Source organism: Mixophyes fleayi, chromosome 4 (genome assembly GCF_038048845.1).
Source record: "Mixophyes fleayi isolate aMixFle1 chromosome 4, aMixFle1.hap1, whole genome shotgun sequence".
In the NCBI taxonomy this organism is placed as follows: domain Eukaryota; kingdom Metazoa; phylum Chordata; class Amphibia; order Anura; family Limnodynastidae; genus Mixophyes; species Mixophyes fleayi.
Window position 1 is genome coordinate 204,770,943 of NC_134405.1, and position 13,315 is coordinate 204,784,257.

General features: G+C 42.6%; 1 protein-coding gene across 1 annotated transcript in view; it reads left to right on the top strand.

Moving 5' to 3' along the window:
* The window catches only part of PDLIM7 (PDZ and LIM domain 7), a 66,261-nt gene that overhangs the window by 33,165 nt on the left and 19,781 nt on the right, over nt 1–13,315 (top strand). The window contains exon 11 of the mRNA XM_075205975.1: nt 509–604. Within this exon, the coding sequence (XP_075062076.1) occupies nt 509–604 (96 nt within the window). The remainder of the gene's footprint in view (nt 1–508; nt 605–13,315) is intronic.

The following is a 13,315-nucleotide window of genomic DNA, read 5'->3' on the forward strand; positions in this document are numbered from 1 at the left end:
ACTCCTTTTATTTAGAATCTCCTGCATTTCCCTGCTCCTTTTAGAAATAATATCCTCCGTCACAGGGAAGAGAGCCAGCCTTTGCTCTTTACTTCTTCTCTTGCCATTGGTTGCACATTACTCCCTTGGATATTGTATAGATTACAGTATTGCCCCATTCCCCAGTCTATGCTGCTGCACCATACTAGTGGATGCTGCAAGTATTGACTAACGGAGCTTTGGAATTTTCCATCTTTCGACCTCTTCACTTTTGGAGATGGAAGAGATGGATGTGGCAGGCTGCAGCGTCTGAAGTACACTTTTCTCATGCCCTCCACAGGCTCATTAAAATATGGCCATTGATGATAATTTCAAAGCATGCTGAATAGCTCTGAACTTGCTTTTATCTGCTATTCTTGTTTTTCTATTTTTTCTTTTTTTTGTTCTCTACTTTATTATATCTTCTTGTTCTGTCTTTTTTTTTTTTTCTCCTCTTTTTCTTGTTCTTTAACCCCTTCCCATGACACAGGGAAAAGTTCATCACAGAGCTTCAGAGCCCCCGATACACCCGTTTGCGTGACTGGCACCATGAGAGATCGGCCTGTTCCCTTAATGTGAAGCCGTGAGCAGAAAAGAGGGGAGGAACCAGGTGGGGAAGAATATTCGGAAAAGGACAGGGAAGCTGACGCGCTTCTGTCATTTATTATGCCAGAAATATTCTTTGTCACGTTAACCACTCCTGATGTACCACATTCACCGATCTTGTTTCATCACTAGTATTGTGTTGTCCACAATTTTTCCTTGTTCCAGCATTTGTAAATACATCATACATCTCCCTACCTGCCAACCATTATCCCTATCTTTATATTGCTTTTTATTTAATGATTTTTCTTTCTGTACATGTGAATGACATCGTACAACATGTAATGGCTTTCTAGAAATCCTATTTCTCCATTGCAACTTACTGAACAAAAACCTCACATCTTTCATGCTTTTTGTCTATACAGTGGTGGTAATGTTTTCCCCAAGTTTACTAAAACAATGCTAAGGACCATCAAGTATAGATACGCCTACCTTACTGTAAATGCTGTACATTTCCATTTCATGTACAGATATTGCCAACTAAGCTTTGTGTGATCGCCGCAAATCCTGTTCTTGTCAAGTTCATTTATTTATGTTTTTCCTGTCCTTACTCTGTGCCTTTCTGTTTCTATGGAAAGCCTTGTCCTATGAACTCACAAGGAAGTGGAGCTAGATCCTGTATACTGCACTGCCACTCTCCATAAGTAGCAATACTGTGACCTTTCATGTACTCGCTCCCTTAGTGTGTAGTTCTGGGGAACATAATGTGTATGTGTAGAGAAAGTTATTCATAGTCGCTACATTGTAAGCAGGTGAGATGCTCTTATTTGGAAGAGAGATGGTAAAGCATAGACACAATAAATATATTTGATGTATTTGGTTTTTGCTGCAGTGTTTTTGTTTGGTTTTTTTTTGTTTGGTTTTTTATTTTGTTTTTTATATAGTCTGTTGTCCAAATAGCTGGAGTGCATGCAGCATGATGTTCAGGTTGCCAAATACTTATCTATTTGACCAATAATAACTTTAGGGAGTATCTCTGAAACATGGCAACATATGATATCCCACAAAAAAGCACCAGTTTAATGTGTGTGACGTACTTAAAGCTACACCTTTTGAAAGCTTTAACATGTTAGAATGAAAAGTAAAATTTTACATCATTTTCCTTAAGGCTGGAAAAAAAAGAATCAATTACATCTAGTGCCTGAGGAGGGTCTTTGTAGAAATAAAGCAAAGTGTTAGTAATGCTGCTAGCGTATACATTTCTATTTCTCTTTCTCTCTCAGCGCTGCTTTTAGGCACATTGTCTCACAGTGAAGGAGGAATATGACGTGTGCTCCTGTGACTAAGCTCTTCTGTCTGTTGGAGCACAAATCTGAGTCAGTACAGTGGGAGACGCAAGCAAGTCTTCTAATCTAACTACATCACAGCAGCATTGTTTGCACATATGGAATGTCACAGCAAAGAGTGAGGGCCCCATGGGAGTGCATTGCACATGTAACGCTGCATTTGTTTGACATTGTCAACTTGTATTGAGTATTTTGAGTTGCACTTATGGCCATTAGCGCTTTGAGTGGTGGGTCAGTAGCATATAAGTGTGTGCTGGCGCACTTGCCCACAACCCTTCCAGATGCATATTGTTTTAAGTTACATTATAAGTATCTATGTGCATCCATAAGCTGGGTGCCAGTTCATGAGTTGACAACTACTGTATCTTTGCACTAGCTTAGCTTGCATTCATCATAAGATAGAGATGTAAAAAAATAAAACGCAAGTGTACATGCACAGCTATACTCATATGCAAAAGGTGCACCTTTACATGCAAATCCCAAATGGTTCATAGTCCTCCATGTGTATTTTGTAGAGTACATACAGAAAAAGCTCATATATTTCATTTTACAAAAACTCTCTTTTGAACCCAAAACCGATGAGCAGTAATCAAGGAATTTTAGTGGTCTGTTGGGATGCTCAAAATATACCTTCATTTTTCCAAGTGCAGACTGATGCATGTTTCCATTCTACTAATGTACACTGCATTTTGTCATTACTATTTTACTTAGTTACCAACAACTAACTGAACTAATTCATAGCGAGACGGTTTATAACAAAATTTAGCGCCTGTAATTTTCAAGGTTGTAGCAATATGCATGGTACTCCTATGTGAACGTCTCCATCACACACAATGATATTTATATTATCTTCATCTGTAAAACACTTTCTTTGAACATGGTAAAAATTGCAAATGTACATCATTCTCTAACATAAGAGCATTCGGCTGTCAATTGAATGTTTAGGGTCTTGTGTTTTTATTTACCCAATGTCTCCTATTTACCTAGTAGGACTCTTGCCCCTCCTTGAAATCTATAAAATATGACTCATTTGCAGTGGACAATAGTTAGAATCTCGCCCTTTTTATGTGTAGAAGATTGCATGGTATATATGTAATAATCTCTATTCACACCAATGGTATAAACATAACTAGTAGTGCATGATTATCAACATTTGAATCCAATTTTCAGGGATGCTTCGTAGTTGGGCAGGTGAATCTGTACATGTGATGTGTAATAATTTTCTGTAAGGGTATAGAATACTATACCTGGAAGTGTTAACGGACCACATGTATGATTTTATACAGTAGTCTGAAAGCATTGCAAGTGCTGACTACCTGCAGCGTTCAAGATGCACCCAACGATACAAACATGTGGAACCGCATGCAAGCAGGGATATCTCTATACATTGGAGCATGCACAATGATGCCTGATGTATTCTAATAGTGCAGAAGATACACTATTGTGTCGGTATTTTCTGCTTGTGGAGCACAAATTTAATGTTGTGCACATTGTCCTGATTGCCTGGTTCAGTATACAATTTACGCTCTGGGATCGTCCCTCCATTCAGGTGGAGTTAGTTTTCTATCTTCAAAGGCAATTCATTACAAATATAAAAATAACAATGGCGTTATGAAGACAATTAGGAGCTCATCATTAGAAACTTATGTCCCAACACTTCATAGGAAGTAATGTATATGGATACATGAGTACCATTTTTTTATGTTCTTGTGGCTTGAGGGAACAAAGTTTTATATATATATATATATATATATATATATATTATTTTAAATTAAATGCTGACTTTGTCAGTATGGTCTGCTATTGAAATATAGCATCCAGTTAGTCTGCACTATGCATTCTGTGAAACTACTCATTGTGCATTTACAGTTAGACTTTCAGATGTATAATTGGATATGTATTAAGAAATCTCAGTTGGGAAGCTATTAACCCCCTCTTATCCCCGTGGGATGTGCAACATGAATTGCTCTACAACAGTTCTCATAGAGTGTGGCCACCTCTTCCAAATGGAGGTTTATGTTTTGGGGGTTAAGCGTTGGCGCTGTACAGGTTCCAGCAGTGACATAGAATTACAGCCCAGGGCAGCTGAGAGCAGCAGCCTTTGTGTTCAGATTCCCCTGCTAGGAGGTAATCCTGTCTGCCCCCACACTCCTCCTGTCCAAAAGCCCAACAGATGTTACACAGATGTTGGTTGATTAGGATGCAGGCTGGTGGTCAATTAACCCCCACCCTCCCAGAAAGAATTGACAAATATCTTAAAGCTAGAAGTCTGCGCTATATAACAGAGCCACAAACGCACAATTCTGGAAGTGGAACTTAATACAGCTGCATTTTTAAAGGTACTCTTTTGTGGAATGCAAAGCGAAAATAACTTTATGGACAGAAGCAGCGGGTTTGTACTTTGCGCTGGGTTGTGGCGTCTGGTTTGCTATCAAGATATGTGGCAACGCATTGTATACAGCAGGCGTTATCATCCATACACATTGATGTGCTACCAGTTACATTGCCAATAGATGATTTGTGTCGTTAGTCACTAATAATATTTACATGCTTTAATAAATGGGTGAAACGAGGTAGGTCCGCCAATAGGTAACACACACAGTTACCAATATTTTTTAAAACCTTTTCCAGATACTTTTCTAATGGTTAATTTTAAGCACCTGTGGCCCGGGGTATAGGAATCTCTTTGGCTGGTGCTGCTGTGGTAACTGTAAGCTTCTACAGGTGTTGCTCCTGTTTGAAAACAACAGAGTTCTGCCTCTGACCTGAACCCCTGGTGGAGCTGTTCTGCAGTACACAAGGACTATCTGGGCACTATGGACCAGATTTACTGTTACACGTAAAAAAGTAGGTGAAAAGGTGAATGTGTACAAGTGGTTTTGAGTTGCACATAAAATGCAACTTAAAATCCAGCATGTAGATGTGGCTGGAACTTCAGCATCTATTTACATAGTGCCACAAATTCTGCCGCGCTTTACAGAGAATTCGCTCACATCAGTCCCTGCGCCAGTAGAGCTTACAGTCTAAATTCCTTAAAATACATACAGAAAGAGAGAGACTAAGGTCAATTTGATAGCAGTCAATTCCTAGTATGTTTTTGGAGTGTGGGAGGAAACCATAGCACCTGGAGGAAACCAACACAAACAGGGGGAGAACATACACACTCCACACAGATAAGGCCATGGTCAGGAATTGAACTCATGGCCCCAGTGCTGTGAGGCAGAAGTGCTAACAACTAAACCATTGTGCTGCTCTGGCCTGTAAATGTGTCAGAAATAATTATCAACTTCATGAATAAATTAAATAAAACTGTGCCCCCTCCAACTCTCAATATTACTAATGGGCATCAGTGATAGAGCCTGGCTATCCCTAAAGCAGGGGGACAAGTATTGGCTCCCATGCACAAGCAATAATCTGTACCAAGCTATGCCACACTGTAATAGGGAGACCCACAGACTGGGACCCCTGTCTTAACTGGATCCAGCACTTTCCTGGTCAGCATAGGGCTGCAACCTCTAGGAGAATCGGGCCTACAAAAAACTGTGTGGTAGGTGCCAGGGTAATTAGTTCAAAGTCAAAAATAGATTTAAATACTATTTTGGAACTACATGTGCCAGCAAGCCCTGGCACCCATTGACTGCTTGGACATGCTGCAGCTTGTGGAACCATAACCACCAGCATGCCCTGGTAGCCAGGGCCCACTGCAATACTTACATCTTTACACCAAAGTTCAGACCAATAATGGGCAACCTGATACATCTTGGGGGCCACATTACCATTAATCTCAGTGAGAAGTTAAATATATTTAATAAAAAAAAGAGGCAACTCTTTAATTATTACAAGCTATAAACAATCCGACCATAAAGCAGGAAGTAGCTGAGGGCCCTAAGGTTGTCTGTTGCCCACCAGTGGTTTATAGGGTACATCTTTGGTCTGTACCTAGGAAGAGTATCTGTCTATATAAGCCAACTAGGTCTGACCCAGATTATTGATAATACTTTATCTTTCCCTATATTGCATCCCTGAGCCTGTGGTCTGACCCTATTTCTGTCCAATAACCTGCTTGGGTACTGTCCTGCTATTATTATTCTGAGGGCCTGCAGTATGTGTGACATAGCTTGCAGCTGCCTACTTGTTCAGTGTACCAACCAGTCTTTCATCTGACTACTTACTACTGTGTATGGCTAGGCCTAAGTCTGATTACCAGATCTGTGCACCTAGACCGACATTTACTAAGCATGCTGTGTCCACAATAAAGAGAGCAAATTCATTATTGTACCTTCTACTTGTATGTTCCCTTTGTCTGTATATCAAACAGGGTGGCAGAGAACTTGCAGGGAAGAGTAACAACATCACTGTACCAAATGAGATATTCTATATTTGCAAATGGCTGCTAGCTTTAGGAATTTCATGCCATGCAGCTGTAAGGTCCCTATCGGAGATGTGCCTCACAGGGCGACTAACTCCTAATACCTCCGAATTTACCACGATCCGCGTGGATGACTGGATCCTGCCTCGGTCCCTGATTGGGGTTTCTCCGGACGCCCGCAGGTAACACCTAAGAGGAAAAACACAGTTAAACCGAGCCTACCAAGTAAGGGCTGTCCGAGACTACGGCAAAGAACAAGGACACGGTCAATCCAAGCTCACTTGCCGCCTCCTCACTTTGTTCTTGCCAAGACGCGGGGGACTACAGGCACTTAAGACCAAGACTAGTCCGAAGACTAATCCCGCCTCAAGTACCTCACACACCTGCCGGTGAGGGCCTAACCGAAAGGAGGAATCGAGCGTGATACTCACCGGGACACTCCCACTTCCGATCCGGTTCCTCTGCACCTTCCCGACTCCTGCGGATGACAAGAACACACAGCCTCCCTCTACGCTCTCAGGGAGACTAAGATGGCACCCACAAAACTGGACTGACTACAACAGCGACCCGACCCTAACAACGTTCTAATGGTCAGCAACGCAACTAAGTCAAACCACTATGACTAACTAGGTGTGGTGCACTAACGGAACTGCTCACTTACACACTACGGTGAACATCAGCCGGTGTTCACGGACTAAACCGGAGGGCGGTTCCTAACCCCCTCACCCAGGTCGTACCAAGAAGCTGCCTTCTTGCTATGGGGTCACTCACAGACCCTAAGGACCGGTTCTTTAAGCCCGGCTGAGGCTCAGTAGAACAGCACACTAACCCGCGGGCCGACTGCCGCACGGAACAGCCGATCGAGCTGAACCGCCCGACTGCCTGTACTCGGGTATCTCACACGTGTCCCTACGTCCGGAACCACAGGTCCACCTGCACGGAACCGGCCTTGAGGACCCTTGATCAGAACTACGGCTGCCCCTGGAACTGCCTCAAGGTGTGCTGCACTGCCACCAACTCACTCAGCCATCCCCTCTGGGTACCAGTGTGACCCCGGGGACCTAAGGGACAGGAAAACTACGTGTGTTCTCTCCTGACTATGTGTATGCTGGTAACTACACTTGTCCCCACAACACGGGTTAGCACAGGAAACCACAGGAACAAGAGCCTACCTTTAATGGGGGCCTGACGTCTTGCCCCTGGACACAACTACGTAGCACACCCAAAATACCATAATTCAACAATACCCGCCGCACAGACAGAATACAATATACAGTACTTTGTAAACTACTTACCAGAGCACACTGCTGTTAGCCAACCAGCCGGTTGCTACAGCACCACAGGAGCCTCCGCTCTACTGTACCTCCTAACCACGTGTGCTCACCTCACACAGGACCGCGCCTACACTCACGAGGCTCCCACGCCTCTACCTCATCACCACCAGGGCCGTCTGCCCTTCACACCATGTGCCTCTGCCCAGCTACACACAGAGCCTTGTGCTCTGATTAATGGGCCTCAGCCCCCTCTCTACCTCAGGGCTCTGAGCCCACTAACTAGGGCCTTGTGCCCTGCTACCTAGGGGTCCTAGCCCCTGCCTGAGGCCTGTGGCCTCCCTGACTGACTGAGGGCCTTGTGCCCTTAATAGCCTACGGGCTACCAGCCCCTAACCAGGCCCTGTGGCCTTCCTATGGCCTCTAGGCCACTAACTACCTAAGGGCCTTGTGCCCTTGTACACCTGGGGCTCTACGCCCCCTGTCTAACTAACAGGGGCTTGTCCCCTTTATCAAAGTTATGGCCTACTGGCCCACTAAATAGCAAGGGGCCTAGTGCCCAGGTCCCTGGGCCTTGTGCCCCTAATTCACGGTGCCAACGGGCCTTGTGCCCGACTGTGCCCACGGGCCTAGTGCCCGACTTTATCTAGTGTGCTGCGGGCGTGGACCCGGGAGAGGAGTTGCCTGGCAAAGGCCTTACCTGGGGCTGTCTTCGTGGAGCTTCTCCTGGACTCCTTCCCCGTCTGCCGCTGCTTCCACGCTCTGCCGCCGGCTTCTTATTTTGATCCCGCCGGTCTTCAGGCAGCAGAGGCGCTCTTAGCCCTAACAAGGGCTCTCTGCCGCCACTGCTGGTCTCCGCTGTCTTCTCTTCGGTTCTTGATCCCGCAGCTCTCCGCGACACGTCCTCTTCCTGCTCTCTCCGCCGACGAACTAACCAACATGGCGGCGCGCGCGCCGACTTAAATAGTCGGCGCCGCGCTAACGTCATCACGTAGCGTCGACGCGACGCCACGTGACGACATGGCGGGTCCGGATTGGCCCGCCGCCATTTTTCCTTTTGAAATGGCCGGGAGGTGAGCCCTGATTGGCTCACCGTCCCGGCTGAACTGAGGGAACCGCCGCCCGAGGGATGACGACGGCCCCGGCCAGGTAAGTCCTCCACACAGCAGTAAAATGCTAGTGTTTCATTTCCTAATTGTGAGATGGGTGCAATGTGCTGAATCATCCTTGATTTGATTTTGATCCACAGTCACTGATACATGAATTTCAAAAGATAAGACAATGCTGATAACAATTAATAGTTTGTTAAGCTTTATTGTGCAGGCATACTGATAGGCACCATAACATGTTATTTATATACCAAAACTTTCTGGTGCTTACCAAAATGGCAGTTCAATCTATTTTGTGGTGAGCCACAGCTGACCACAATGCCAGCGTAAAGCATTTCATGAGGGAAAGATATGTCTGGATCAGGACTTGCAGAGACCGCCACTCTCCGCGCATGCGTCCAAATAACTTTAATCATATGAACAATGAAGGATCTATTACAACACAAATGGATAGGACAGGAATGAACCAATACAATATAATACCAATAAAAATACAATTTATTGGTCTTTTTATTGGTATTATATTGTATTGGTTCATTCCTGTCCTATCCATTTGTGTTGTAATAGTCTGGCCTATCAGTTGTATATACCAATATGTCAGGTAGCGTATTTTATGCATATATTCTATTTAAGATGATTGGTATTTGAGCAATGTGCACAAATGCTTACATATTAGCTAAATCACTATGTTGTGAGTGATTTTCTGTAGTATTTACAGTGACCGCTATGTAAATATATGTTGTCTGTTAGATCCTTCATTGTTCATATGATTAAAGTTATTTGGACGCATGCGCGGACAGTGGCGGTCTCTGCGCATGCGCCAAGATGGCGCGGCCGTCTGTTAAAAGGCCGGAAATGTATGCACTGTTTACTGTTCTGGTGCTCCTGAGGAAGTCTCTGTATACCGAGACGAAGCGCGTCGAGCCACGGTCTTTATCAGCGCTAATTCCTTTACCTCATGTGAGTTACTATATTGTTATTTTAATAAATTTTTGACCGCATTTTAAACAATATTTTCCTGTGTTATTCTCATTCATCATCGCCACTGATGAGGTTTTCTGACCGAGGATCTATGTGTTTGACCTGATATGTGTCTATGATCTGAGAAAAACTAGGGTCCTGTGAAATCTGGTACGCAGATTATTTGCACCTTTTTCACCTAGATGTGCACACATGGACATTCATGTGTTTGATAACTCACTTTACACGGGTTTACCTACCGATTTGCTATATTATATTTGGTGAATAAGGTGGTGGACTATACTTGCATGGTGGAGATCATACAATACTACACTATATTTGTTCTCTTTTTTTTTTTCTACATTGTCGTCCTTCTTTTTGATGGAGATTTGGGGTATAGCCTCTGAAGAGGATCCCCCTTCTATTCCAATCACTGATCATATCCCTACAGTACGCAGATTGATACCCGTTTTGTCCATTTTTATATCTGATAATACACATTGGAGCGCCCTACCTGTTTTTGTTGCAATATATATATATATATAATATATCCAGTGTCCCAGAGTAGGTGAATTTTCAGTACTGAAAACAGCGTAGTAGAATAAAATGATTTATTAATGTCTACAGCTCAGTATGGATATTATACCCTCAGGCACACTAGAGAAATATCTAGGCCGAGTAGTATAAAAAGTGTGTGTTTTTCCAATCGCAGCTTTAAATGTATCTTTTTGAGCCTGTTTTTCAAACTGTGCAATTTATCAAAGTAAAAACTGCACAACAAAACTCCTGTTCTCAAACCAGCTGGTTGGAAACCACAATGGTGGAGTGCATCAAGCTTCAGAAAGCACACAATTATTAGACGTGGTTTTCACCGGCAAGATTGTTCAAATCGCATGCTTTTTGAGTATGATGCCTATGGAAAGGTAGCCTGCAAACTAGTAGTTTGCTGTAGTCTGCATGCAGTTTGCGTCTCTAATCGCCACACAATGGATGCAGTTTGGAGTTTAATAAGTAATGCAGTATTTGTTTTAAACCATATGCAAAGTCTCACTTTGATACATCAGTTTTTTTTCCCCATATAAGATATAACTTGGTATTCTGCAGGAACTTGCCGATTTCAGCCCTGCAACATGCCCCAACCTACATACATTCATTGAAACTATATTAGTGCAGCAGACATGATGTGGTTGGGAACAAGGCAAGTTTATGTCTGATGTATTCAGTTCCAGCTATAATGGTCCATGTTGTATGCTTTCTGATAAATCTACATAAAAACATTTAGTCATGTACAATATAATGTCCTAGCTCAATGGAGCCAGAAAGAACAAGCACTTTTGATGTAACACATGTAATGAGCTCCAAGACATAGCACATTAAATGCGATTTGTGCACATACTGAGGCTGGTGACAGATGTCTGCTGGTGTGCAGGGGGTGTGTGAGCATGCTTTCCCAGTGGCTGGAGATCTGCAGTATTAGCTAGTTCATTTTAAGCCAGGGCAAAGATCGGCATTTCGCTTTTTTTTTTTTTTTTTTTTTGAATGTTTGGTTTTTGGAATATAACGTAAAGGTCAAACCATTCAAAAATAGACATGTCATGAACAGAGTAGATTGACACTTATTAAGTCAAACTGTATTTTTTTTTCAAGGAGTAGAAGTGCTAGATGCTGCTTGGAAGTATGTGTCAATCTGCCAGAAAAAGACTTGCTCTGGAGATCAGTTGAGTATGTGCTGATGCTCGTACAGTAATATAGGCAGCAGTGATTGATTTGTATATGTTATGCAAGCTCAAACACTGGTTCTATACGTATAATGTGATGTACACAATACAGATGACAAAGCAGTGGGATAATATGGCAGATGCAGAGACCTATGGAAAAAAAATACTTGCAAACCGTTTCCAAGGCCTTCTTATTTATGGGTGGGTGCACCTCTGTACAGTTGTGACCAAAAATAATGGCACCCTTGCAGTTTATTTTCTAATAATGCATCATTCCTTCCAGAAAATTCTTGAAATGTAAAAATATATTGTCATCCACATATTCCGTTGGTTTTCATTGGCATAAAACCCAAAAAGCAGAAAATGTTGCTAGGCCATAGCTTATCCACACAGAAATGGGTTAGACAAATTATTGGCACCGTTTTAGAAGTGGTTACAAATAATTAGATTTCAAGCAGGTGATTCTCTTTCACTTTGCAACTGACCTCGTCTGTGGTGATTATCAGATGCCTGATATATAAAAACTACTCATTAAATGAGCTTAAATAGAAAAAATGACTCCCTGTCCTGTTCTGTGGCACTGTGTGTACTGCAATGAGCATGGAGAAGAAGGATTGTCTGAGAATTGTCAGAAGTGGTCAGACAGAAGATTGTCCATACTGGGTCTGTGTTGAAGTTCATGGGTCTTCCAGCAGGACAATTACCCCAAACACACTTCAAAAAGCATCCAGGAATGGTTCAACACAAGACACTGGTCTGTTCTGAAGTGTCCAGCTACAATGTAACACCTGTGGGGAGATCTGAAAACAGCAGTTGAGAGACGGCACCATGAGAACTGGAGTAGTTTACACAAGAAGAGGGGACCATACTGCCAGTAGAGAGGTGCAAACAGCTCCTCCATGGATATAGGAAGTTGTTTATTGCTGGTAATTTTTGGTATCATAGCCTTTGGTCAAAATAAGTCTAAGGTCTCAATAATTTTGTCAATGCCATATCTATTAATTTTCTTATTTAATAAGATATGCAGTATTGGATTCAGAATACTTTTGGCTGCGACTGTATACCGTGGTAATGAAGTCTATCATATAGAGCAGCACAGCCCTATAGCTCCCATCTGTTCCATGAACAAATACTAAGACTATCCTGGTAGAATGGAAATCTGCATTGGTATAGCGAAATGTGACACTAAGCCCCCCCTGAGCTACACTTATACTTAAACCTACTGCCATGCTAAACAAGTCTGTACTCAGTAGCAGGGTAGCAATAACAGACCCTTGTATATAGGAACTATTTATTGTGATCCTTCTATTAAAGTGTGCATACTTGTATTCACATAGGAAGCCCAGAATATTCTCTTGGCAAAGGGTTATTTTATGTGTTTTCCACCACCCCTGTATGGAGCTGTTTTTTAATTTACCTTTACTCGCCCACTACCTCCAAAGTTTTTTTTATTGTATATCAATAGCAGCCTTAAGAGCTGCAAGAGCAGCAGACACATATGGATGGGAAGCTCATTGGGGCAGGACATAGGGACCCACTTAGCTTGTTTCAAACGGGAAGCGTGGAGTGGAGTGCAGTGTAGGAGCGATAGACTTGGAGTCCAGCAAACATAGTGTAGGTGTGTAACAGTGTGCTTTAAACTCTACTCAAAATTATATTTTTTGTTTTGGATGTAGTTGTCTCCTTAATAATAAAATCAACAGGTGGATAGAAACAGTAGTAGGAATACATTTCCTTGATGGCAAAATTATGTTTTAAATTTAAACTCATTGGAGGCTCACAATTATTTGTACCATATAAATGTAGCTCCCTTGATAGAAATGACCAGCACAGCAATCCAATCACCTCTATGCTGTTTTTTTGTTAACATTTTGCTTGTAGACATTATAAATAGAGAATTCCAAAACTGCCTGACCCAGACCTAGTTGATATATGAAACCCTATTGAATGTCCCTGAGTAATTTGCTAACCCATCCCTAGT